This window comes from Podarcis filfolensis (genome assembly GCF_964270895.1).
Source record: "Podarcis filfolensis genome assembly, chromosome: 5".
NCBI classification, from domain to species: domain Eukaryota; kingdom Metazoa; phylum Chordata; class Lepidosauria; order Squamata; family Lacertidae; genus Podarcis; species Podarcis filfolensis.
The window spans coordinates 29406010-29432208 of record NC_139608.1 but is presented as its reverse complement, the minus strand read 5'-3'; the positions used below and the strand labels follow the sequence as shown (position 1 = coordinate 29432208).

The 26199-nt window shown below is 41.3% G+C and overlaps 2 protein-coding genes across 22 annotated transcripts in view; one reads left to right on the top strand and one right to left on the bottom strand.

Moving 5' to 3' along the window:
• LOC310762549 (uncharacterized protein) overlaps window positions 1–26199 on the top strand; it is a 537990-nt gene that overhangs the window by 239778 nt on the left and 272013 nt on the right. The window lies entirely within an intron of this gene.
• DOCK10 (dedicator of cytokinesis 10) overlaps window positions 1–26199 on the bottom strand; it is a 181373-nt gene that overhangs the window by 51639 nt on the left and 103535 nt on the right. For all 21 annotated transcript variants that reach the window (XR_014548062.1, XM_083613642.1, XM_083613645.1 and 18 more), the window contains exons 12-23: window positions 22886–23104; window positions 22501–22623; window positions 21817–21899; window positions 17873–17995; window positions 13967–14046; window positions 12494–12681; window positions 11381–11446; window positions 6427–6519; window positions 5653–5776; window positions 5361–5482; window positions 3641–3727; window positions 1584–1676 (exon numbers count right to left, since the gene is read on the bottom strand). Coding sequence is in view for 20 of the 21 variants with exons in the window: in XM_083613642.1 (XP_083469768.1) it covers window positions 1584–1676; window positions 3641–3727; window positions 5361–5482; window positions 5653–5776; window positions 6427–6519; window positions 11381–11446; window positions 12494–12681; window positions 13967–14046; window positions 17873–17995; window positions 21817–21899; window positions 22501–22623; window positions 22886–23104 (1401 nt within the window). In the remaining variant the exon portion in view is untranslated. The remainder of the gene's footprint in view (window positions 1–1583; window positions 1677–3640; window positions 3728–5360; window positions 5483–5652; window positions 5777–6426; window positions 6520–11380; window positions 11447–12493; window positions 12682–13966; window positions 14047–17872; window positions 17996–21816; window positions 21900–22500; window positions 22624–22885; window positions 23105–26199) is intronic.

Genomic DNA, 26199 nt, shown 5'->3' with positions numbered 1-26199 from the left:
CCGGGGGCCAGCGCTGTCCAGAGACACTTCCGGGTCACATAGCCAGCGTGACGAAGCTGCTCTGGCGAGCCAGCACCAGCGCAGCACACGGAAACGCCGATTACCTTCCCGCTATAAAGCGGTACCTATTTATCTACTTGCACTTAGGGGTGCTTTCGAACTGCTAGGTGGGCAGGAGCTGGGACCAAAAGACGGGAGCTCACCCCGCCGCGGGGATTCGAACCGCTGACCATACGATCGGCAAGTCCTAGGCACTGAGGTTTTACCCACAGCATCACCCGCGTCCCCTTTAATATGCACATTTACCTCATGACAAAAGTGGCATCAGAAATAGTGATGGAAGAAGAGTTATGAGCTAGTTTTAAAGGGGTAATTTGGTCATCTGTAAATAAGACAATTATTGTTCAAAAAACAACACCAGTGAACCTAGGACAAGCTGCAGTGATTCCTCCAACTTTCATGACTTTAAAAGGGGATTATACACATTCAGGGAGAATAAAAGAATGCCTGGTCATGATAAATGACATCAAAACTATCAGTGATGGCTATATACTAATCCCAGCCCCACCCCCTGATCAGAATCATCATGCCTGAATGGCAGTTACTGGGGAATACGAACAGGAGATAACTATTCCGTTCATATCCTGCCTGTGTGCTTCCCAAACACACCTGGCCACTCACTGTGGGAACAGAAGGCTGGACTAGATGACTCTCTGGTCAGATCTGGCATGGCTCTTCTTATGGTATTAGACACGCAGTGCTGTACATGGGGCATTGCTGATCTCCTGGCTTCCAAACATAGCGTGTCGCTAGCTCTCATTGGAGAAAGAAGGTGAGGGGTGAAGCAAGGGGAGTTCATGGTTGTGTGGCACAACAGAGCCAATCAGACGCTCTTGCGATTACATTCCCAAACAGCTCTGAGCTCCCCACGCCTTATCCCCTCTCTGGTAAGCACCAGCAATATGCTGCTACGCAGGCCGCTACTGGTCTCTACTGGACATAGGGATGCTCTTATGGTGTTCTACCACCTATGCACTCACATAATGAATGGGAAGGACAGTAAACAGCAACACACAAGGTAATACAGTTCCTGGGAGTCAAATAAGGAAAGCAAACATTGTGTACCCTGGAGTTTTCTTGAATGCTCCAGAACAACCTTGTAAATAACCACTTGCCTGATCACCAGTGGTAAATAAAAGTTACATCAGTGTGACCAGGCAGGATGATTAATTTTTTTCATTTGGGAGAGAGGAGGATAAGTTCCTTTTTTTAAGCAGCCCATGCTGTGAATGGTGAACTTAGGTGGGCAGGTATTAAACATTTGCCATGGGCCTGTAACTTTTGGGGTAAACCTTTTGTGTGTGGGGGGGGGCAATCAGTGTCATTTGCAAAGTTGCTTTGGAGCTATTCAGCAACATGCCATCCATTATTGTGAATATGTGTGCATTTCTAAAACTGATACAATGGGAGTTATTCAAAAGGCAAAGTCAAAACGTAGCATTACTTAGTGGTAATCTCATCTTTATCACTACTGTCAAATGCATCATTATCATTAACACTGCCATTATCATTTATCATCTTACCTTACAGGAGATGATAAAGTTTGAGGTAGGTGGTTGGGATAGATCCCTGTTCCTTTTTTGGCACTGCTGGAAAAATCTATTCAGATATGGATCCTAAAAGCAGCAAAATACATTATTTACTTATTTATACCTACATCATGTACACATTGTATCCTGCTCTTCCTCCAATAGGAGCAGAGGGAAATCCAACCATATATGAACAAGAAACAAAACAGCAGTACGAATTCATCATTAAAAATGTATCAAATTCCATCGAACTATTTCAGCAGCAGCGGAATACAACACCAAAACTACTGACACTCAGTCTATTTCAAAGTGATACACAAAATGACAGTGAAGTGTCAGAAATACTGACTTGCATTCTTATAAGCAGAAGTGTAATGGCAAGCAATGAAACAATGAAAAATTAGCCTGATACAGTTCACTTCTGCACCACTCCTTTATATATGTTTTTCATGTTTTATTCAGCATTGATCAGATCTGTTGCAGTGTCAGCAGTGTCACTGACTTCCTAGAAAAGAAGATTGTATTTTTACAAATACCTGCACCCTCCCTCTTTCAGCAAAAGATATAATTAGCCTGTTTTCTTTAGCTATTTACTGTGCAGAATCTTACCCCATGGATCTGTGCTGCTGGAGGAATGTGAAAGAGGTCCCCCACCTGCTGCTGTTGTCCACCAGAGGCCCCCACTGTCATCATGGAAAGCTTGATGGATGGAACACGACTGCTGGTGGCAGCCAGCACAGAGCCCCAGAATAGGATAAAGCAGAGCATGGCCAACCATAAATCTCCACATCCTAAGCCCATCCATTCCTCTGAAAGGGGCTTGATCCGGGCTTCTCACACACAAAAAAATGAAGGCAGCCTTTCCCCCTACCTGCCCTGACCCAGCATGCGCTACCAGGGCTTCAGATGTGGTGGCTGATCTGTTGCTCTGCTGCTGCCAACCATAGCTCAGGACTGCTGTGAAATTTTTGTTTTGACAATCTTTGTATACAGTGGTACCTTGGTTTATGAACTTAATCCGTTCCGGAAGTCCCTTCTTAAACCAAAGTGTTCTTAAACCAAGGTGTGCTTTCCCATAGCAGCGGGGGACTCAATTTACAAATGGAACACACTCAACAGGAAGCGGAACATGTTCGGCTTCTCCAAGGCAAAGTTCACAAACCAAAACACCTACTTCTGGGTTTGTAGCGTTCTTAATCCAAGTTGTTCATAAACTAAGCTGTTCTTAAACCAAGGTACCACTGTAATTCCTTGAGGAAGTGAGTATGGTATATCCATATTAAACAATTTATTACAATTTATTAAACTATTATTTAGTTTAAATAGTCTATCTTTCTCCTTTGGTGATCACTCGTAGCTGAGTAAGATTGCCTTCCATGAAAACAGTCTTAATAGTGAGTCGGTAAGTGACTGTGGAGGCCAATTCTGGATCCACATGTCCTTCCACAGTGGGGACATAGGTTTCTGCATAGGAGTTGATCACGGTGAGGGTTTGCCAAACGTGACTTCCTCTTAGCTTGATTCTCCTTTTCGCCCTGAGTTCGTGCTTCTTCAAAGTCCATGACACTTTTGGTGAAGACTGTTCTCCAGTTGGAGCACTTGCAGGCCGGTGTTTCCCAGTTATCAGTGCTTATACAGTGGTACCTCAGGTTACATACGCTTCAGGTTACGTATGCTTCAGGTTACAGACTCCGCTAACCCAGAAATAGTGCTTCAGGTTAAGAACTTTGCTTCAGGATGAGAACAGAAATCGTGCTCTGGCGGCACAGCAGCAGCAGTAGGCCCCATTAGCTAAAGTGGTGCTTCAGGTTAAGAACAGACCTCCGGAACAAATTAAGTACTTAACCCGAGGTACCACTGTACTACTTTTTTTGGATTTTAGATTTTTTAGATTTGCCTATCTATACATTCATTTTCAATACTGCATCCGTAAAATGAAAACCATGGTGACCCTTCTGAAACGCTAAGCAGAAATTCTACATGCAGCCTTTGTATTCAGCCTTTCACACAGACTGCCTTTCACCAAGATAAATTTTCGTAAAGGTGCTCACCTGAGTATAAACTGTCGATACAACCAACGAAGACACTTTGAAGAGTGGCTTCCCTCCATCTACCCACTTCACGTCACTTCCACTGTGCTGCAAACAATACAAACAGCACGTATTTCTAGTCAGTTCCTTAATTTGTAACACTAGATTTGTAACACTTGCTAAAACATGGTGCAGGATCGTTCCAAGGGGGAAAATGGGAAAATGGAGGATGCCATTAAACAGCCGAACATTCAGTCTTTCAGAACCTCAGCCTTCTGTTGGATCCATTCAGAGGTACCATTTTCAGAATGGAGACACTTCCCTGTAGTGATAAGTGTATGAATACTGGAAACACATGGGCAGGACTAATCATATTTGTCTAAATTTATAAAAATCACCATGTCTAAATTTATAAAATGAAATACTGAGTCAAATTCCTCCTGTCACTGGAAATGTAAAATTCTGTGCACATGTCCAATTTAAGCAACAACAACAACAATTTATTTATATCCCGCCCATCTGGCTGGGTTTCCCCAGCCACTCTGGATGGCTTCCAACAGAATATTAAAATACAATAGTCTATTAAACATTAAAAGCTTCCCTAAACAGGGCTGCCTTCAGATGTCTTCTAAAAGTCTGGTAGTTGTTTTTTCTCTTTTACATCTGGTGGGAGGGAGTTCCACAGGGCGGGTGCCACTACCGAGAAGGCCCTCTGCCTGGTTCCCTGTAACTTGGCTTCTCGCAGGGAGGGAATCGCCAGAAGGCCCTTGGCACTGGTACCTCCCCCCTCCCTTTGACAGTGTTATCAAAAGCAAGAGTAGCCAACCTGGCACCATCTGCACTATGCATTTAAAGCAGTATCATGCCATTTTAAACAGACATGGCTTTCTCCAAAGAATTCTGGGAACTGTAGTTTGTTAAGGGTACTGAGAATTGTTAGGAGACTCTTATTCCCTTCACCGAGCTACAGTTTCTGAGTGGTTTAACAGTCAATTCCTCTTCCCTCTGTGATGGTAAAAGGTGTCTCATAATAACTCTCTTTGGGGGAAGCCATGACTGTTTAAAGTGATATGATGCTGATTTAAATGCAAAGGGCAGATGAGGCCTAAACATTGTTGGACACCAGCACAATATCCACTACCCCTAATCCAAAGTTATGTCGCCGCATATTTTATAGACTACCCAGAACCAGAAAATGATGCACCTATTTGTAGATGTCCAGAACAGAAGTAGCTGTTCAGTATGTGATTCCAGACATGAATGGGATTATAACCAACAACCAGAAGAAAAACACCCATGTGTCTTAATGCGAAGGGCATATTTACACTGTACTTCACTGTGTCAGCTCTACAGCAGGTGCAGCATAGAAGAAAATTCTCTCAAGTAATCCACACTGCATGCAAAATGTGCCAGGTGAAGCAATGCGTGCATACACAATTATCTACCAGATCCAGCCACCACAGAAAAAGGATGTGGTTGTATGAGGTGATTCTCTCTCTCTCTCTCTCTCTCTCTCTCTCTCTCTCTCACACACACACACACACTGTACACATGAGGCAATGTGTGTCTGTGAGCTTGAGGTTTACTTCCGTAACCTATCTTTCGCCTTCATTTCAGTAAGGCAGTGTCAGACGCCAAGGATAATAAAATTGCACAAATACTATAAAGATTTCAAATTGCAAGATTCACAGACACTTTTCTTTTTGCAGGAGAGACACAAAATTCAAATGCTACACAATACCTTTCCAGCTGCAGGATCCTGAAGGCTCAGATAACCGGGAGGCAGGCTGGTTGCCACTGGTATGCTGTGTTCTTGAGACACTAGCTGGTCATCTTTCAATAAAGGTAGCCAAGCATATCCCACTGCACCCAAAAGGAGGTTTAATTAGCATTAGAACATTTTGCTTTATTGAAATAAAGCGAAGCAATGATGGTCATACAAAAAACTAATCTTGTCATAAATGCTTGACCTAAAATGATACTACGTAAAAAAGAAACAATACAAATCATGGCTTCGATCAAAGTATAGCTACCTGATGTTTCCAGGGCCTCTTTCTTTTTGGCATTAGCTTTCGCATTTATGTCACAGGTGACATGATAAAATGAAAAGAGAATGTGGTGCTTCTTATGAAGTTGAGTAGGCAGCTCAAGCTTCACCTGAAATGTAAAATGTAGAAACCATCTTTAGTTGAGACAAGAGCAAGAGAGGGCTCCTGGATGGCTTGAGCCTGATCTTAACTTATCATCATTTCAATACAGACAGCTGCCCCTCTTGTCTCCATGCTGTGTAACTTGTGCATGAAATGGGGATGAGAGTACAAAACTCTACCCAGTTACGTAAGTCTATTACTTTTTAAAAGATGTCTTTTAAAAAACAGCACTGTTCAGGCAAGCCTTTGGAACATGTTTTTTTCAACTAACCTGTCTTTATTAATGTTTTACTTGAAGTTATTGTAGTATTATGTTTTTATGTTGTACACAATAACAAACAAAATAATTGACCGTGTATCTTATAATTTTCAAAAACTGTGTGTGTGTATAGAACCACCTCACAGCCCCAGCCCTTTCCTTAAAAAGAGTCAGTTCCTAAAGGCCTGTCTTCTCTTGCCAACGGAAGGACAACAAGAAGGGAGCCAGTCTAACTTCTCTAGGAAGGGAGTTCTAAAATCTAGGAGCAGCTACCGAGAAGGCCCTCTCCCGTGTCCCCACCAAGCATGCCTGTGAAGGTGGCGGGACTGAGAGCTTTAGCCATTAGATGTATCCTAAATAGTAGTAATACATATGAAGTCACAATAAAATAAGCTTACCTCATCGTAAAAATCAGGGTTCTGTGAATGATGTAGAACAGCTGTATATGCTGCTGATGCAAAGAGTGGTCCACCAGGCTTTCCGTAGATACACTGTTCAAATAGATTGTGCTTTAATTCGTTTGTAACATTTTGTGGATTGTATTCCCAACAACTGCTTTAAGTGCCCAAAGCTCTGAAGGCTTTATCAACTTGGATTTTCATAACTTATATGAACTCTTGTCATAATGGGGCTGGAAGAATTGATGTGGATCGTACTTTATATGAGACGACAGTGTACACTGGACTGTTTCTCTCTCTCTCTCTCTCTCTCTCTCTCTCTCTCTCTCTCTCACACACACACACACGAAACAGTCCAGTGTACAATGTCCTCTCATCTACCTACCTACCTACCTACTTACCTACCTCCAGGGGGCAAGACCTGAACCAATGGTTTCAAATGATAGGAAATGAGATTCTGACTAAACATTAGGAATCATTTTCAGATGGTAAGAGCTGTTTGACAGTGTAGGATTGTTAGACTATATGGATTACAACATTATTATGATGGGAGATATGAATGGAGTGGTATCTACAAATATGGACAAGTCGCAGAGACAGGTTGTAACCAAAGATGGCAGACTACCAAAAACCTTTTTTGAATTGACTGACAATATGGACTTGATTGACATTTGGAGAACTAAGAACCCCTTGGGAAGAGAGGGAACCTTCTTTTCTGAAGCCAAAATGACATGGACAAGAATTGACCAAATATGGATAACTAGAGGACTGGCACCTAAGACTCGAAAAGTGGAAATTTGCCCCAAAACTTGCTCCGACCATAATGCTGTGAAAATGGAGATGAAACTAACACCAACCGGTTCCTTCAGATGGAGGATGAATGACACCTTGTTTAGAGATCAAGAGGTTATTAAGAAGGCCCAAAAAACCTTGAGAGACTACTTTGAGATAAATTTGAACACCATTACTGAAAAAAGAATAATCTGGGACGCAAGCAAAGCAGTTATGAGGGGATTTCTGATTCAACAGAATGCAATAAAGAAGAGAGCCCAAAATGAGAAAAAAGATAAAATTTTGGAAAAAATAAAAGAGGGTGAGAAGAAACTGAGAGCGAAACCAAAGTCACAAGAGATTCTGAGAGATATAAAGTTATATCAAGTGCAATATATGAAGATGACGAATTGAATGGAAAATCAAACAAATGAGACAAAGGACATTTGAATCGGCTAATAAATGTGGAAAATTGTTAGCTTGGCAAATGAAAAAAAGACAAAAGCTCAATACTATTACTAACTTGGAAGTGGAAGGAAAGAACATTCAGAATCCAGTGGAAATTAGAAAATGCTTCCAGAGGTATTTTAAACAGTTATATACACAAGGGCCACAGAAAGAGTTTGACATAGACCAATTTTAAAAAACAAATGGATTACAAAAAATCTCTCAAGAAAACAAGATAATGCTGAACCATAAAATTACAGAACAGGAGGTAGAAGGTGCCATTCAGAATATGCAGTTGGACAAATCTCCAGGGCCGGATGGCCTAACCTCAAAATATTATAGATCTTTGAAAGATTGGATAATTCAACCACTAAAGGAGGTCTGTAATGAAATTTTGGAGGGGAAAAAAGCACCAGAGTCGTGGAAGGAAGCCTACATTACGCTTATACCGAAAATTGAGTCTGAAAAGACACAACTTAAGAACTACCGCCCCATATCCCTGCTCAATGTGGATTATAAAATATTTGCTGATATTTTGGCTAATAGATTAAAAAAAGTATTAGTGGAAGAGATACATAAGGACCAAGCTGGCTTTCTCCCAGGTAGACACTTGTCTGACAACACGAGGAATATAATTAACATTTTGGAGAAGTTGCAAGTGAACATCAATACTAAAGCAGTTTTAATTTTTGTAGATGCGGAGAAAGCCTTTGACAATATTTCTTGGAATTTTATGAAGAAAAATCTCCAGGGGATGGGGGTTGGTCAAGGGTTTGAAAATGGTATAAGTGCAATTTACTCAGAACAAAAGGCTAAACTAATAGTTAACAATGTGGTGACAGAGGAATTCAAGATAGAGAAAGGGACACGACAAGGCTGCCCAATTTCCCCATTGCTTTTTATTTCGGTCCTGGAGGTTTTGCTAAATATGATTAGAAGGGACCGTCTGATTAAAGGTATACAGGTCGGAGCCAAACAATCCAAACTGAAAGCTTTCGCAGATGACTTAGTTTTGACGCTACAGGAGCCAGAATCTAGTACTAAAAGAGTATTAGAATTGATTCAAGAATTAGGTCATGTGGCAGGATTTAAGTTGAACAAGTTAAAAACTAAAGTTCTTGAGAAAAAATTAACACCGATTGAGAAAGAGAGGTTTCAGAAGGAGACAGGTTTAACATTGGTTAAGAAAGTAAAATACCTGGGGGTTAATATGACTGCTAAGAACTTAAACTTATTTAAAGATAACTATGAGAAATGTTGGTCAGAAGTGAAAAAGGACTTAGAAATATGGTCAAGCTTTCCTTGTTGGGTCGAATTGCTGTTATAAAGATGAATGTATTGCCAAGAATGTTATTTTTGTTTCAATCATTGCAAATTTTGGACAAAATGGATTGTTTCAAGAAGTGGCAGAGAGACATTTCTAGATTTGTCTGGCAGGGCAAGAAGCCCAGAATAAAATTTAAAATATTGATGCAAAGGAAAGAGGTGGATTTGCCCTGCCAGACCTTAAACTTTACTATGAATCAGCAGCATTCTGCTTGTTGAAAGATTGGCTGCTTCTTGAGAACACAGACATTTTGGACTTAGAAGGTTTTAATAACGTTTTTGGGTGGCATGCATATTTGTGGTACGACAAGGTTAAAGCACATAAAGCATTTAAAAACCATATTGTCGGGAAAGCATTGTTTAATGTCTGGATAAGATATAAAGACTTATTTGAAAATAAAACCCCAAGGTGGCTATCACCGATGGAAGCAAAGGCTCAGAAAAAGCTCAATATGGAGGCCAAGTGGCCGAAATATTGGGAAATTTTGGAGCAAGAAGGAGACAAATTGAAATTGCAGAGTTTTGAGAAATTAAAAGATAAAGTGCGAGACTGGTTTCATTATTCTCAAATAAGAGAGGCCTATAATTTGGACAAAAAAATTGGCTTCTAGGTGGAAAAATCAAAATTGGAAACAGAACTGTTAGATCCCAAAACTAAGATACTTTCAAGAATGTATAACTTGCTGTTAAAATGGAACACGCAGGATGAAACGGTTAAATCTGCTATGATTAAATGGGCACAAGATGTTGGACATAACATTATGTTTGCTGACTGGGAACAGTTGTGGACCACCGGTATGAAATTTACGGCATGTAATGCCTTAAGAGAGAATATTATGAAAATGATATACAGGTGGTACATGACACCAGTCAAGCTTGCAAAAATATATCACCTGCCCGATAATAAATGTTGGAAATGTAAAGAAAATGAAGGTACATTCTTTCACCTCTGGTGGACGTGCCCAAAGATTAAGGCTTTCTGGGAGATGATCTATAATGAAATGAAAAAGGTATTTAAATATACCTTCCTGAAGAAACCAGAGGCCTTTCTCTTGGGCATAGTCGGCCAATTGGTGCCAAAGAAGGATAGAACTTTCTTTATGTATGCAACAACAGCAGCAAGAATACTTATTGCTAAGTATTGGAAGACACAAGATTTACCCACCCTGGAAGAGTGGCAGATGAAGGTGATGGACTATATGGAATTGGCGGAAATGACTGGCAGAATCTGAGACCAGGGAGAAGAGTTGGTGGAAGAAGATTGGAAGAAATTTAAAGACTATTTGCAGAAATATTGTAAAATTAATGAATGTTAAAATGATGCTGGATTGAAATTAAGTGGCATTAGCAACAAAGTTAATAAGAATATGCAAAAATGGATTGATAATGGATGAAAATATATAGCTATAATATGTTAAGATATAGAGTTAAGATAAATGAAAGAGGGTAAGGATTTGCTGAATTGATTATGTAAATGGGAATACAAAAAGGGGAGGTGTGAGGAGGTCAAGGAAACAAGCAAATGAGCTTAAAAATATCAAAAAATGGATTTGTTTTTAATTTTTTTACCTATTTGCTTTTTGTATCTTGTATATTTTTCTTTTTTCTTCTCTGTGTATTTTTGTATTTTTTGTATTTTTTTAAAATCTTTTTTTTATGCTCTCTTTTTATTCTGTAAACTTCTGTTTTTTGTAAAACCTTAATAAATATTTTATAAAAAAAAACAATAAAATAAAATTAAAAAAAATAACTGCTTTAAGTGCCCAAAGCTCTGAAGGCTTTATCAACTTGGATTTTCATAACTTATATGAACTCTTGTCATAATGGGGCTGGAAGAATTGATGTGGATCGTACTTTATATGAGACGGCAGTGTACACTGGACTGTTTCTCTCTCTCTCTCTCTCTCTCTCTCTCTCTCTCTCTCTCTCTCTCTCACACACACACACACACACACATGAAACAGTCCAGTGTACAATGTCCTCTCATCTACCTACCTACCTACCTACTTACCTACCTCCAGGGGCAAGACCTGAACCAATGGTTTCAAATGATAGGAAATGAGATTCTGACTAAACATTAGGAATCATTTTCAGATGGTAAGAGCTGTTTGACAGTGTAGGATGGTGGACTCTACTGGAATTTTTAAACAGAAGTTGGGTAGTCCTCTGGCAGAGAGATTCCTGCATCGGAGGAGGTTGGACTAGATGACCCTTTGGGTACCTTCCAGCTCTATAATTCTATGATTCTAAGTACTGCAGAATAAGCATTTCCAGAAGTCCTACTAATAATTGTCATTATAAAGGATTGTTATGGAAATACAAACAATGCATGGAACAGCCTCAGTCGTGTGGCTGCCAAAGAAATTGCTTTTGACCTATTGCTTTGTGAATGAGATCCATCTCTGCTCACCTTCATGGGTTTGGCTCCTTCTTCATCGGAACTTTTAAATTCAATGCAGACTGTTATATTCCGTGCCTGTAAGAGAAAGGTGCAAATGGAAATTATTAGCTCATAAATTACATGCAAATTAAAGACGTGTGAAATACAAGGCTTTGTTCCAAATCTGGAACTATGCTGCCAAGTTGAGAGCAAACCAGAGCAGTGTTATGAAGCCAGAAAGAAGACTGCAAAATATTTAACCTCTTATCAACTGGAGTATATGAACACAGAAAGCCAACCCTGCACTTTTAAACCTTGCTTTGGTTATAATTCACATTCTGTATATAGTAATATTCAAAACGATGATTAATTTATCTTTATTTTTTCAGGTTTAACACTGGAGTTCTGTATTTGGACATACTGCGTTCTTAAATGTGATTTTTTTTTAACAGGGTATGTCTATGTGGTTGAGCCCTGCTTTAAAGAAGGTCTCATTTATTTCAGTGAAGCACATCTTAATGAAAGTGTGTTTAGAATCAATCCTGGTTCCATTACATTGCAGCTGTTTCTCTAGTGTCATTAGCTACTATAGTTTGTCAGTTCATTAACCCTGATTGAGATTTTGGAAAACGAAATGCATTTTTTAAATTGCGCAAAAGAAACAAACAGAAACGAGAGGCCTGTTCCACAGGAAATTCTGCTATACAGGTCCAAATGCTATTAATAAAATCAACAGGTCTTATTTTTACATAAATGTGTGTACAACTGGGGGTTCCAAAGGTGAATAGGGTTCAGACGTATTCTATATTCGTTGCAAACTAAGGGCCAAATTATCTCTTGGTGAATGGTTATTAGGAGCACAGTGAGCTTTCAAGGAGCAACGAAGCTAGCATTCAACTGCTTAATCGCACTCAAATCCCTTGTGAGAACAGCTGAGGCCAAGCAGCTGAATAATTGAAAGCATCACTTAATTGCTAGGGATCTAACCTATGCACTGAAAGCTGCTTGTGAATCCTTCAGTTTAAGGGAATCGAGATTTTAGTCGCAAAGTAGTTGATAGGTAAGTCCCGCTGAACTAAGAGGGACTTACTTTTGAGTAAACACACTGAGGGTTGCTGTGCTAAGGCTCTGGCTTTGGCATACCTTGTTGAAGCATTTTTGGCTATCGTATTTCAGATGTTTGGGATAGATGTAGATTTGGTTTTTATATACTCTGTAAGTCTGGGAGTACTTTGTCGATTCTTGGACAAATTCTTCCACCTCTACTGTGGGCTGGTGCTCCTTGATATCGTTGAATGGCTTGATTGGAATAAAAGATGATGTTACACAATCTTGAGAAAGAAAAAGAAAGAAAGAAAACCCTTTAGTCACAAAACTGCAGCCTTTTACTATTATGGGCTATAACCTAGAAAGCCCAGCAAACACAGCAGGGCTTCTTATACCTCTTCCCTACAACCCCCACAACAACCACACTATCACAGTTCTTGATGAATCAATCAATCAGACGTTTGTTTTCTGGGTCAAAACTCATACTTGGCTGAGCAATATCTTGGTGGGGTTGGGGAGTGCTGAATCTTGGAAGATGTGAAATATTCAAACCCTGCTGGGCAGCCAGCAGCAGCGAGGGATGAGTGGTGCTTCCCTCTTGTCTGTTTTCCTTTCTGGGTGATTTTTTGGGGAAGTTGGGGGTTCCCTGGGCTGCAAAACCCTCCAGAACTGGCATATTATATCCTCCTGTTTGGAATAAATATTTGGGTAATTGGAAAGCTTTGGACTGAAGACGTCTTCAGTCCAATAATAACACTATGTAAAGATGCACACTATGTAAAGATGCACACATGGGCGTCCACAGGGTGGGAACTGGGGGGGGGAGAGACACAAATTCCTGGTTTACCTTTTAAAAAGAGCATAATTCTAGCATGTGTAGAATTTTATTATTTGTAGGCTGCCCATCTGACTAGGTTGCCCAGAATATGTGATACAAAAGTAAATGTACAGGTACTATTCATCTCATGTTTTTGTGAGAAATCAGCCTGCTTTCCCTGTTCAGTGTTTTACTTTCATCCTTCCCCCACCTGGAAAAATTCCTGCAGATGCCTATGGATGCAGAATTTGTTGAAGTGCGACTGACAAAGGAGGAAATCCTATGAAACTGGCAGAGGAGGAAACACGAGTGATACATATTTCCTTTGTGTATGTTCTTAGGGCTCATGTGAAGATGGGGGATATTATCTCTGTCCCCATGTGAGAAAAAAAGGGCATCTTTTTCCATCACACAAGGTCTGAAAATGTATGGGAAGGAAGACTAAGACAGTCATGCTTCTACTTTTGCTGCTTGTATGGAATGTTTGAAATTGAAAATGGTTTTATCCATGAAATTCTGTGGAGCACAGATGTGGTGATACGCAATGTAGCCTAGTGTCAGATGTGTTAACGGTACAAAATCTGCCTATCTACCAAACTCCTTCACAAAACTCCACTCCTATGCAAAGCAACCACAGTATCAATAAAAACAACCCAATTTTTTTTAAAAGTGATATTCACCCCTCCCACTTAATCCCAGTGTCTCATCACAATGGTTAGCAATTTCTTAGAAATTATAAATTGGAATCATACTTTGGTGCTCCAAAGGTACAGAATCAACTGTGATTTCTAAGCTGCCAGGTATGATCTGAATTTTGTTGATCTTCTCTGCCCTGCAAATGTCAGAATAATATTTTTAAAAGGTGACACGGACAGAATAAGCAAGAGGAGTTGTAACTGAACACAGACATTGATCACATCCACACCGTATGTTTGAAGCACTCTTATACCACTTTAATAGTCATTGTTTCCCCCAAAGAAATCAAGGAATTGGAGTTTGTTAATGGTGTTGAGAGCTGATAGGAGACCTCTCACAGACCTACAGTTCTCAGTACAAATTAACGGTGGGACCATCATATAAAGCAGTGGTTAGGGAACTGTGGCCCTCCAGATGTTACTGAACTACAACTCTCATTATCCTCCATTGGCCATACGACTGGGGCTGATGACAGAAATAGTCCAGCAACATTTGGAGGAACCCCCCCCCCAAAAGTATAAAGGAAAACGGAATTAGTGATTTAAGGCACAAAGAAAAGAATAAAGCAAAACATTAAATTTTAGTGAACTGCTGAACTACAGCAAAATCCATTTTTCTTCTCAAATAGAAGTGAGGTAACTGTCAGGAAAAGAACTCTTTTATTTAATCTTATTCCTGTTATTTTTCAGCAACAATTATTGTAATAATGGTAGGAAATAACTCTGAGCAATATTCACTGTATTGTCATTCAGCTACGCCTAGCTGAAAAAACGGTGTCAGCTTCTGCATTGTAACAATGAAGGGATGAGGAACGAAGTGAAAGCTCTGTCTAGGTGACCATTATTCCATTGCTGAAAGCTCTTCAATGACAAATTTGAAAAGCATTATCAAGGCTAGAATTGCTAAGCCATATAGAACAAAGCCTTGCTGATGACGAATTGCTGTAGCTTCTGAAAAAGCAAACTAGGCTGGATTCAGCCACTGAAGATTAATTTTGTACTGCAACCTGAAGTGCAGAGTAACCCTAGGACTCTCTCGGCCCTTGGCTTAAGAGAAAACCCAAAGCAGGCTTGTCTTGAGAGCCCTGCCAGGCAGCTATGAAAGGTAAAGGGACCCCGACTATTAGGTCCAGTCGTGGCTGACTCTGGGGTTGCGGCGCTCATCTCGCTTTACTGGCCGAGGGAGCCGGCGTACAACTTCCGGGTCATGTGGCCAGCATGACTAAGCCGCTTCTGGTGAACCAGAGCAGCACACGGAAATGCCGTTTACCTTCCCGCCGGAGCGGTACCTATTTATCTACTTGCACTTTGACGTGCTTTCGAACTGCTAGGTTGGCAGGAGGAGGGACCAAGCAACGGGAGCTCACCCCGTCGCAGGGATTTGAACCGCCAACCTTCTGATCAGCAAGTCCTAGGCTCTGTGGTTTAACCCACAGCGCCACCCGCATTCCTTCCCAGGGAGCTGTACACAGCCCTAAACCAGTTGGGTTACCAGCTCCTGTATGGAGCCTGAACATATAATGAAAGTTCCAAAGACGACACAGAAGCCTTGCTTTGTTAAATTCTTTTAAATCATTGAACATGAACATAGAGAGGGGTGAAAAAGACCCTTAATGAAATGAAGCAGTTACTGGATGAAAACAACTCTGTACGGGACTTCCTGCTTTGCAGTGAACCCGGCAAGTCAACCTCTTGGGTGCTCCAGTACCCGGGAGGGGTCCCAGGTGGAGATTAATGCGGGGTGGAAAGGTGCATGTCTCCCCTAACCTTTCGAGGGTATCAAAAGGGCATGAACCGTGGTTGTCCGTTAATGCCTTTTTTGTTGTTTGTGAGCAGGGTAGGAAATCCCTGTCTCCCAGATGAAAAGTTAAGGGCACTGGGCTCAATGGCTCTGACCAAGGACAGCCCCAACCAGCTACCATGGTGAGCTGCAGAATACCTTTGAATTCGGACATAATTGGCGAGTGAAGAGGCACCCCCAACCCATGAAAAGATCTTGATTTATGCTGCAGGAGAAAATCATCTGTTTGGGAAGGTTTGGAAAGAATGAAAGACGCTAAATTCTTCTTTGCTTGAACGGTGGAAGGAGGGGAGGAGAGGCAATATTTTAAGTCATATTTCTTTTCTCGGGATCTATGTTATTCACCATCCCCAAAAGTAATGGAATGCAAAGTTGTTGGGAAGAGTGGACTTTATTTTATAACGAAAGATTTTGCCTGAAAGGAAGAGGAGAGTAACAACCTTGAGGGACTTTTGAGGGATTTTGACCACCCCTTGGAACTTTGTATTGTGAAACAAAAATAGTAAAGAAGAAAAGATTGGTAAGAACTAGACTGTCTGTCTGTTAAGCACTCAGAAGAGAATAAGCTGTGGAGTTGGATGTAATGGAACTGAGGATCTGCAGGATGGAGTGCAGGAAGATTTATTAGTTAGTGGGGAGGATGGAGAGGAGATATGGATTCTGTTGAGATTACATCAACCCACCCCTCTTGGAGCTTGAAGTTGGAAATAGGAACAGTGAAAGGGATAGGACGGACCACAGTGTATACCATCTTGACAGCTTCAGAGACTTTCAGACAGAGAAGAAAAGATATGGATTATGTTTATTTATTAATGATTTATTAATGAGCTGGTTGTATGTAAAAATTCAGATTAAATTTGGTGAAATGTGAAGGGTGGGTGACACTGGGAGATTGGCAGTGTTAGAGGGGGAATGTATGTATATATATATGTGTGTGTGTGTGTGTGTATGTGTGTGTGTGTATGGATTTCATTTTCACCCTCTGCACACAGCACCAGTGAGGCTTGAGTTGTTTATTACTCGGACAGCAATGTTGAAGGCCATGTTAGAGAGGAATGTGTGTATGTTGTCTGGGAGGAAGCAAGATCTGTCTTTCTCTGGAAAAGTGTTACTCAAGAGGTAGCAGAAGGAAATGTTTCAAAATTGATGAATGGCTATTATAGATAGATAAAAGAGGATTTACTGTACTTGACTATTTTGAGGACAGGTTATAGCCATGTGGACGCAGGTGGCGCTGTGGGTAAAACCTCAGCGCCTAGGACTTGCCGATCGCATGGTCGGCAGTTCGAATCCCCGCGGCAGGGTGCGCTCCCGTTGCTCGGTCTCAGCGCCTGCCAACCTAGCAGTTCGAAAGCACCCCTGAGTGCAAGTAGATAAATAGGGACCGCTTACTAGCGGGAAGGTAAACGGCGTTTCCGTGTGCGGCTCTGGCTCGCCAGAGTAGCTTCGTCACGCTGGCCACGTGACCCGGAAGTGTCTGCGGACAGCGCTGGCTCCCGGCCTCTAGAGTGAGATGAGCGCACAACCCTAGAGTCTGTCAAGACTGGCCCATATGGGCAGGGGTACCTTTACCTTTATAGCCATGTACAAAAGCCACAGCAGAAATTGGTAATGAAACAGGTGATGTGTAGGGAGAAGGGGGTGAATGGATTTTGAAATAATAGCTGAAAAAATTATTTCATTGGGAGCAGCAAAAGAGGGAGGAAAATAGAGGGGACATCAGGGTGGGTAGGAAGTCATCTTTTAAATTTGTATTGAATTTGTATTAATTTGGTGACAATTTGTTAAAAATTATGGAAAACCAGAAAAAATAATTGGCAAAAAAGAAAAAAACCCTTTGTACTTCCATTTAGTCAATATACCTGATAAAACACTCCTCCATGAAATGTATCTATATATCTTTAATTCCTTCACTTTCCCCTTGCTTCAACTGAAATTAATTCTATTCAGCACTACAATCAAGCGGCCATAAAGTTTGTTAATGCAGCAAACATCTCTCCAGTTTTCCCAAAGAGCTTTGCTGGAAACCCACTTTGGCATGCAACTGACTAATGTGAAAACCATTCCATGTAATGTGGTTGTTTTGGCACTCATCTCTTCTGTGCAAACAAAACCATTGATGCAAAGGAGTTAATCAACACAGCCAAGCAATGATTCCTTACCTTCTGTATTCTGTGACGAGTTTCATTAAGTCATCCGTTGAAATTTTGCTACTTTCTTGCCTGAACAAAGGTGAGAACCGGGATTCTCTGTCAATATTTCCCTGATTATCTTTAAAGACTGGTCTGTAACAAAGGGGAAACAATATATGAAATGTAAACCAAGCTATTGTTAATTATCTCTAGGGATGCATGAGTTCCTTCCTTTGCCACTGAGTTTCTACTTTCAAGCTTTCTTTTTATTAATTCCATCTTTTTTTAAAAAAAATCCCCAAACCTAAAAGTAAACATAATTTATCTGGAGGTTTTCAGCAATACGTCAGTCAGATTGTGGCGTGGGCATTGAAATCCAAGTAGTTCAATAATATTCACACCACACACCAGATTTCTGGCAGCACTTAGGATAATATCAAGGAGGTACCTCCATTCTTGTTGCGGGTACAAGTCTATGCATATTTACCTGGGAATAAACTAGGGTGACCAGAGCACCTTTAATGGTGGGGTAGATGTGGGAATTGATGCCTTCTCATGCTACACTTTAAGGTGCAGGAGTCCTGTCCTCTTACACTTTTTGGCCACCTTGGAATAAACCTCATAGAACAGAGTGAGACTGACTTCTGAAGATGCAGCCACAGGGCTGCATAACAAACAAACAAACAATTATATAGTTATACCCTGCCCATCTGGCTGGGTTTCCCCAGCCACTCTGGGCGGCTCCCAACAGAATATTAAAAACACAATAAAACATCAAAAACTTCTCTAAACAGGGCTGCCTTCATATGTCTTCTAAAAGTCAGATACAGTGGTACCTCAGGTTACATACGCTTCAGGTTACAGACGCTTCAGGTTACAGACTCCGCTAACCCAGAAATAGTACCTCGGGTTAAGAACTTTGCTTCAGGATGAGAACAGAAATCATGCTCCGGCGGCATGGCAGGAGCAGGAGGCCCCATTAGCTAAAGTGGTGCTTCAGGTTAAGAAGAGTTTCAGGTTAAGAACGGACCTCTGGAACGAATTAAGTACTTAACTCGAGGTACCACTGTAGTTGTTTATTTCCTTGACATCTGATGGGAGGGCATTCCATAGGGCGGGCACCAATACTGAGAAGACCCTCTGCCTGGTTCCCTGTAACCTCACTTCTCGCACTGAGGGAACCACCAGAAGGCCAGCGGCGTTGGACTTCAGTGTCCGAGCTGAACGATGGTGGTGGAGACGCTCCTTCAGATATACTGGACCAAGGCCATTTAGGGCTTTAAAGGTCAGCACCAACACTTTGAATCATATATAGAAATTCTGTACCATTGCCATAACACGACAGAAAGTGTTGGGAATCAGGATGTTTTTCTAGGATGCAGCTTTAAAGAAGGGCTGAGCAAGCTTAAGAGCTCCAGGATCTACTTTGTATTTACTACAGTCCCAAGGTAAGTATAAAATAGTGGCTCAGGGAGGGTGTAGACGGAAGCTGAAGGGGCTGTCAATGACTGAATCAATGCTGAGGGGGACACCTGCTGTTTGTTGCCTGGGAAGACTGAGCTCACATGAAAGTCTACTCCCCATTTCACCTTAAGTTTTCTCATTTCAGCAGCCTTATTTGGGGGTACAGTGGAGTTGGGAGACTTTGGGTTCTTGCTATTGTTAAGCAACCGTAGGCACATGCATACAAATAAACTCGCTTCTTTTGAACTCTATGTGCAACATCTCTCCCTCCCTATTCCTTTCCTGACAGCTCTCTGTTCCCCCTTGGTATGAGTGATCATTATCCTTGATCTTCCCACCATCCACATTTTGTCTTATCTTTTTGATATCTCCTCTGTAGCTTACTTGAAGATGCAGTTGTCCCCATCTTGAAAAACAGCATGCTTTTTTTATTAAAAAGAACAAGGTAAGCCAATGTGAAAAGTATTCTCTAGAAAGGAAACATGGGCTGAGGATAAGATGATAAGAGTGACTTTCCACTGAAGCTCCCAGAAAGGGTCTACTTTTCTGAATATGCATAAAGTTTATGATATAATTGTGACAGTCGGCTTTTATGTCTTTTTCTTCTATTTCTTCTTTTCTCTCTTCCTTTTTATTTCTTATTTTGGTTCTCCTTTATCCCCCCCCCCCCCCAGACTAGTTTGGCTTTTATTGTATTTTATGTTGAAAATTTTTCAATTTTTAAAAATCTTTTTCTTTATTTTCTTTTTAAAAAAGAGTGAGTTTCCACCCAGAGAACTGATAAGTTTAGGTTCTGATGCTTCACCTCTTAGTTTTAAGCCCTTCCTTCATAAGATATACAGGTTCAGATTCTCCACCACTGGATATTGGGGAAGCAGTTGGTTAGGTAGATATAGAATCAGACATAAAGGATACTTCTAATATTACAAGTCATTGAGATATTCTACATATTGGATTCTAAAATGGTCTGGTAATATTCGGTGCTCCAGATGTTGTTCAGTTCCCACTCCCATCAGCCCTAGCCATCATGCCCAGTAGCCGTGGGATGATGAGAGCTGTCATTCACTAACATCTGGAGGGCCACATTTCCCCCCACCTTTTTTGAAAATAATAGAATAATAGAATGGAAGGAAGGCTATATGGAAAATATTTTGTGGGAAATGAGGTCTCCAAGTACAAATCCTATTTGCAAACTCTGGCAGCTGTGGTAGAAATATGAGAAAGGGAGACTGACTTCTCACATTGTAATTCTAATGTGTGCTGCAATTATTGTCTCTTGGGAAAGTGTACAGGGCAACAACCCAAATTCCAGGACACAGAAACGTCTGTTGTGACAAAGGGCAGTTTTAGTGGCCAGCTTGAGATACTGTCAGATTAGGAGTGACTCAAGAGTAAAGATTACATTATGGCTGTATGTGCCTGCTTTAAATTATAATAGCACAAAGTAAAATATAAAAATCCACATTAAATGGGAATAGTACTATAGCCAGAAATTAAAGAAATGGAAAGCACATTCACAGTCCAAGATTTCTGCTTTTCATCATAGCCAAGCCACATTTTGCACAGCTTGTTGTATGTGTCTAGTGGAAATATCTATTTATAGCCTTGTGCAATTACTAGGGCAAATTCCACTTTGTGAGCCTAAAATGTGGATAAATCTACGAACTCCAGAAACTTTACTTTGGTTATGTGAAGGGACTATTGATCCACAATTACCAGCCGTGCTAAAGCTATCCTGTGCTTTAATTTAAATGCTGCTTTTGCAGTCTGTGAGCTACCTGTATATGGATTGGTACCTTGTCTGTCCGGTAACATATAAGAGCAGGAATTAAATGGGATGAGTGTGAGATGCAGTTACTTGTCAAGTCAATGCCACTCACTGGACCACTCTATTTCAAACTAATGTGCAATTTAAAATAGTGAAATGAAATTCCGCCCAGCCTTGAAAAGCACAGAAAGGTGAAACAGGAAGTGGGAGAGAGAATCATGTCCCCAACTTCCTTTTTCTGCTCTGTGTAGTTTTTAAAGTTCAGATCAGCAGCTGAACAGAAAGTGGAGTGACCAAGAGGGTAGGAGGGAAAGGGGAACAGACCAGAAGACTGAGGAAGGGAAAGCAGAATCGCCAGAACGGAGAAAGGGGTATGTCACAGGAGTCCGGAATAGAGAGAGAGAGAGAGAGAATGGTATTTAGAGGGTGAAGGAAGACACACATCCACATATACATATACTGGTCCAGTGAAATGGATCCTCCCTACCCAAAACCACCAATGAGTCACCCATTGAGCTTCACGGCTGAGTGGGGATTTGAACTCTGCTCTCTGCTCTCCTAGTCCAACCCTCTAACCACTACCCTACACTGGCTCTCTTCATTTGCTTGCCCTGGAGAACTATACCAATTCATAGTCCTCTATATAGGGGTAGTGCTGTTGTTGTGCCTTGCCAGTTCCTTTCGCAGCCTCTGTTGGTATGATCAATCACTGAAAATGACATTTACAAAGGCAGCTACATACCGTACAGACCAGGCAAAGGGCATCCGGTATTTCCCCAACTTGCTGCAGAATTGCTTGTTGGATTTTAACACTCTCTGGGCCCACTAGGGAAAAGAAACCACAAATTAATAATTCCTATAAAGAAACTATCTGAAATCCCATAAACATACTGTAAATGTTACCCTGCTGGATGATCACTTGAAGTTTTAATTATTCACAAGGAAAGAGTGACACGAAAGCTGCACATTTCAAGCACTTGTTGATTCCTCCAACCAATGGTCTGCCATAAAATTGGAGGAAGCTCATTTGTCCATCGGGCCCGACCCACTTGCCAGTGCAGGACAATAAAGAGCAAGAGCATCTTCAAGAAGTGGCTGTCTATCCCCCTGCTTGAAGGCCTCCAGAGAAGGGCAGCCTGCCACCGCTCTAAGTAACTGGTACCATTATGTTGGTTTCATCAATGGACCTAGCTGAGTTATGGGAGGGGAGGGATTTGTAACCATCAGTACCATAGCCCAGCAGGTTCAATTACTTAGCTATCAGATACTCAGACAATGAGAAAGAAGCAGAAGCAGATTGTTCATACAACTGAAAATCCACCGTGGTCCTATGGATTGCTAAAGCAAGTTCTGAGGAGGCTTCTCAGTACAATGTTCAACTTGACCCCTGGGTTGCGGAAGGCATTCCATCTTTCGATCACATTACCTTGTTAGAGTCTGGATTCCTTATATAAGGTTCTGCACTGGTAGCAATATTTCCCATGAGCACCTTTTCAATCTTTGCCACCAAAACTATTTCGGAATGAGGGTTACTTATGGAGAAAACAGCCTGTGGAGACAAGAGGCGAAATTCACTAAGACAGAAGAAGTCCCAATATGTGAGAGAAATGTTTAAATAACTAAAGGCTCCCATGAGCCAAGCCCAGCTCTTGGCTGCAAGGGCAGGGACTATTATACTACTGAGCCTAGCAAGTCACACTGAGAGCCTTTTCAGCTAAAGAACAGAAAAAAAGTTATAAATAAATAACTATAATTTTCTGCTTTAAGGAGTCAAAAGCAAATGCCTGTGGAACTAGTGAAGTTTTAGTTACCTGTTTTGGGTACTTCAGCCATTCTTCTGGAAACCCCTTGACCTGTGGTTCCTCGTCTTTGGTGCCAGCAGACTCAATAGTACCATTTTCCAATGAGGGTGAAGGACCTGACATCATCTGTCTAACCAGAGTATGGTTTAGATCCACGTGAAAATCAGCAGAGAGCTTCCTGCTGTCCCGTATATCAAAAAGAGCCACACTGACAAAGAAAGGCTCAATCTGGAGGCAAAGAGCAGGAACGAAAAGTGAAAAATCAGAATAATAGCAGGCTGAAGCTGCAAGGTTGACAGTGCAATCCTAGGCATTGTAACTCAGATCAAGTGGCATAAGGCATGGGACTGAGAAGCAGCAAGAAGTGACTTCAACTCTCACCATGAAGGAGAATTGGCCCCATTCATCTCTGAGGAAGGGCCATAGGTTAGTGACAGAACTTCTGCTTTGCATGTAGAAGGTCTCAGGTTTAATCCCTGGCATTGCCAGGCAGCGGCAGAGCAAGCCAATTGGGCTCCTGAGGCGGCACATGCGCCTTGCATCCCGGGGCGGGATGCTCCGCGGGGCCTCAAAAGAGTCTGCCTGCTTCCTTCCACTCAGTTGCCCTACAGCTGATGGGGAGGCAGCGCGTGGACCGTTTGGGGCAGGTTGGAGCTTGCGGGCGCCCAAGCCACCACGTCACTCCCAAGAGCGGGTCAGCATTTTGTCACCCCCCTCAGTGGTGACACCTGGGGTGCCCCGCTCCTACCGCACCCCCTTCCTCTGCCTCTGACGCCAGGTAGGCCAGGGAATGCTCCCTGTCTGAAACCCTGGAAAGCCACTGCCAGTCTCATCATACTGAACTAGACAATTGGAAACAGTATTAGGAAGTTTCCTCTGTTGAATTCAGGCAACTTCTTTCCAGGCAACTTCTTTCCAGAGGAGTCTATATAGGTTTGAAGCCCTACACTGCAATTATATACATGTTTATATGGATCATTGTACTCAATGTAAGGCTGTCATGCATCCGGAATTTCCTGGACATAGTCCGAATTCATCTGTCAAAATTGGCATCAGGGCGGAATTTTTGGAAAGTGGCTGAAAGGGCTGAAAAAACCTGGGCGTATAGCAGCCCATATAGGAAGTGTTGATTTTTTGGCGATTACCTAACAAATAGGTAAAAAAAAAACCTTCTTTTTTTTGGGGGGGGGAGGGAGACTTTGCAAAAAAAACCTCAACAACTTTTGGATTTTCTGGATTTTCACTTTGTGAAATATGCCAACCCTAACTCTATGGGACTTACTTTTGAGTAGGCATGGACAGAATTGCATTGTTAATCAGCTAAACAAGCAACATTTTTGCTAATTAATGCACCGGGGTAAGTTTTAATTGGGAAGGCCAAGTTGTATTTTGTTTGAGACTACATCGGGTCTGTAACTGATAAAAGTAACTAAAAAGAAAATGCTTATTATGGTGTTTTCCTCTAAGTTTTTAAAGAGTTGGAGCCAGTAAATGAAATCTGGTTTACATTTGAACTAGGAATCCTTGTTTCTAGCTAACTTTGGTCAGTTTTAACAAGGCAACTTCAAACAAAAAATTATGAAGCTGGCATATTGAAGGAACCAGACTCTGAAACCTGAGTTCCTGGCTTGAATGTAACGCTAAGCTCAGATTTTTTAAAACTGGAAAGAAACCTGGCAGTCCTCCTGGTCACAGAGGATGGGGAGAGGAGTGTGCAAGCCCACATTTCATTCATGCTTAGTGAAGTTCATCCACATAGCACTAAACCATGGTTTAGTGTTATGTGCGACCCAAGCAAATGTGTGCATTTTCCTTTTAAATTACTTTGGCTGTTGTTTGTTTGATGATATGCTTTCAGCTAGGTTTATAAAATGTGTTTCTATCAATTTCTGCAATTTCTATCGACCTGTCCCAACCCATTGACTAAGACTCCATATGATAGTTGCTTGCTCTCCACTTTTTGGAAATCCTGCATTAGCAAATAAATAAAATAAAAGCAATTATGCACTCGCCCAATTCTCACTACAGCTATGATTTCGCCAGCATTTTCATCTTGCCAAAAAAGTATTGACGGGCATGTGCAAAATAAACACTGCTGATGTCATCTGCTAATGAAAGAAATCAATGTCTTCTCCAAAAACCACAGAAATTGCATTGTCAGAACCTACTGACACAGGCCCTTCAACCTGCCCTCTGTAACATAGACACTGGCAAAAATCTGATGCTCCTGAACTGGTATTTTGTAATTTATTCCAAGGCAACTTTTATTTAGTTTCTAATTTCAACAGATACATTATATTTTGGACTTCTGCAACAGTTATTTTTTATTTTGTCATTTTGATGTAAAAATTAGAAACAGTTTTCCGGAGAAATGTTAAATTGGATCCAGTATAAGCTGGTCATGTTTAAGTTCCATTGAAAGTTGCAGCAAACTTGTCCCATTGTTTTCAATAGGAGTAAAGCATGACTAGCTTAGCCTGGGTTCAACCCATGGGCTGCAATTCTGCATTCTATTCCATGTGCAGTGAGATGAGTTCTATTTCAGCTTATAGACTGCTCCAAGGTCCCTCATCAGACAGCAGACACTGATCTTTGCTCCCAAGGCCCCATGCCCCAAATTACATTACATAAAAGTGAATAGGTAAAGACACACAAACTCATTTATTTGTATAAGGTTTGATCTAAAGCCTGATGCAGCCAGCTTTTGTACTGATTAAGGTCAGGTAGTTGCAAGCCCCTATTAAGATGGATATTAAAAAGAGGCTTAGCATCATATTTTTATTTATTTATCTTAAATCTAGAAGGAAACTGTGTTTCAAAAATATGTGTACATTCAGTGTTGTTTATATAAATTGATTTATATAACATCACCACTCTTTATACATAAATAACAGCAAAATAAAAATGCAGAATAAAACCGGCTGTTTTTACCAAATCCCCATGAAAAGCAACAGGCTTCAGAAGGGATTTGAATCACTCTCTTGAGGAAACATAGCAGGGGCTTCATTCACACACAACACTGGCCATAAATCATGGCTACAGAAACTGCACACGTGCAACACAGTTCAATGTCTCTGCTTTGCTGCTCCTTTCTTAGAGCGGGGAAATGAACCACATAGCACATCTGGCTTAGTATTATGTGGGAACCAAGGCTCATGGGTTGTTTCTCCGCAACAGGGCCAGCAAAAGACACTACACAGCCTGAGGCTGGCACAGCTATCCTTTTCTGCGTCCCTACCACTTCCTCTTTCCTCTCTCATTGCCGCCACCATCTCCTCCCTCCTCTCTCGCTCCTGCTCCATATTCCTCTTCTGGCCTGATCA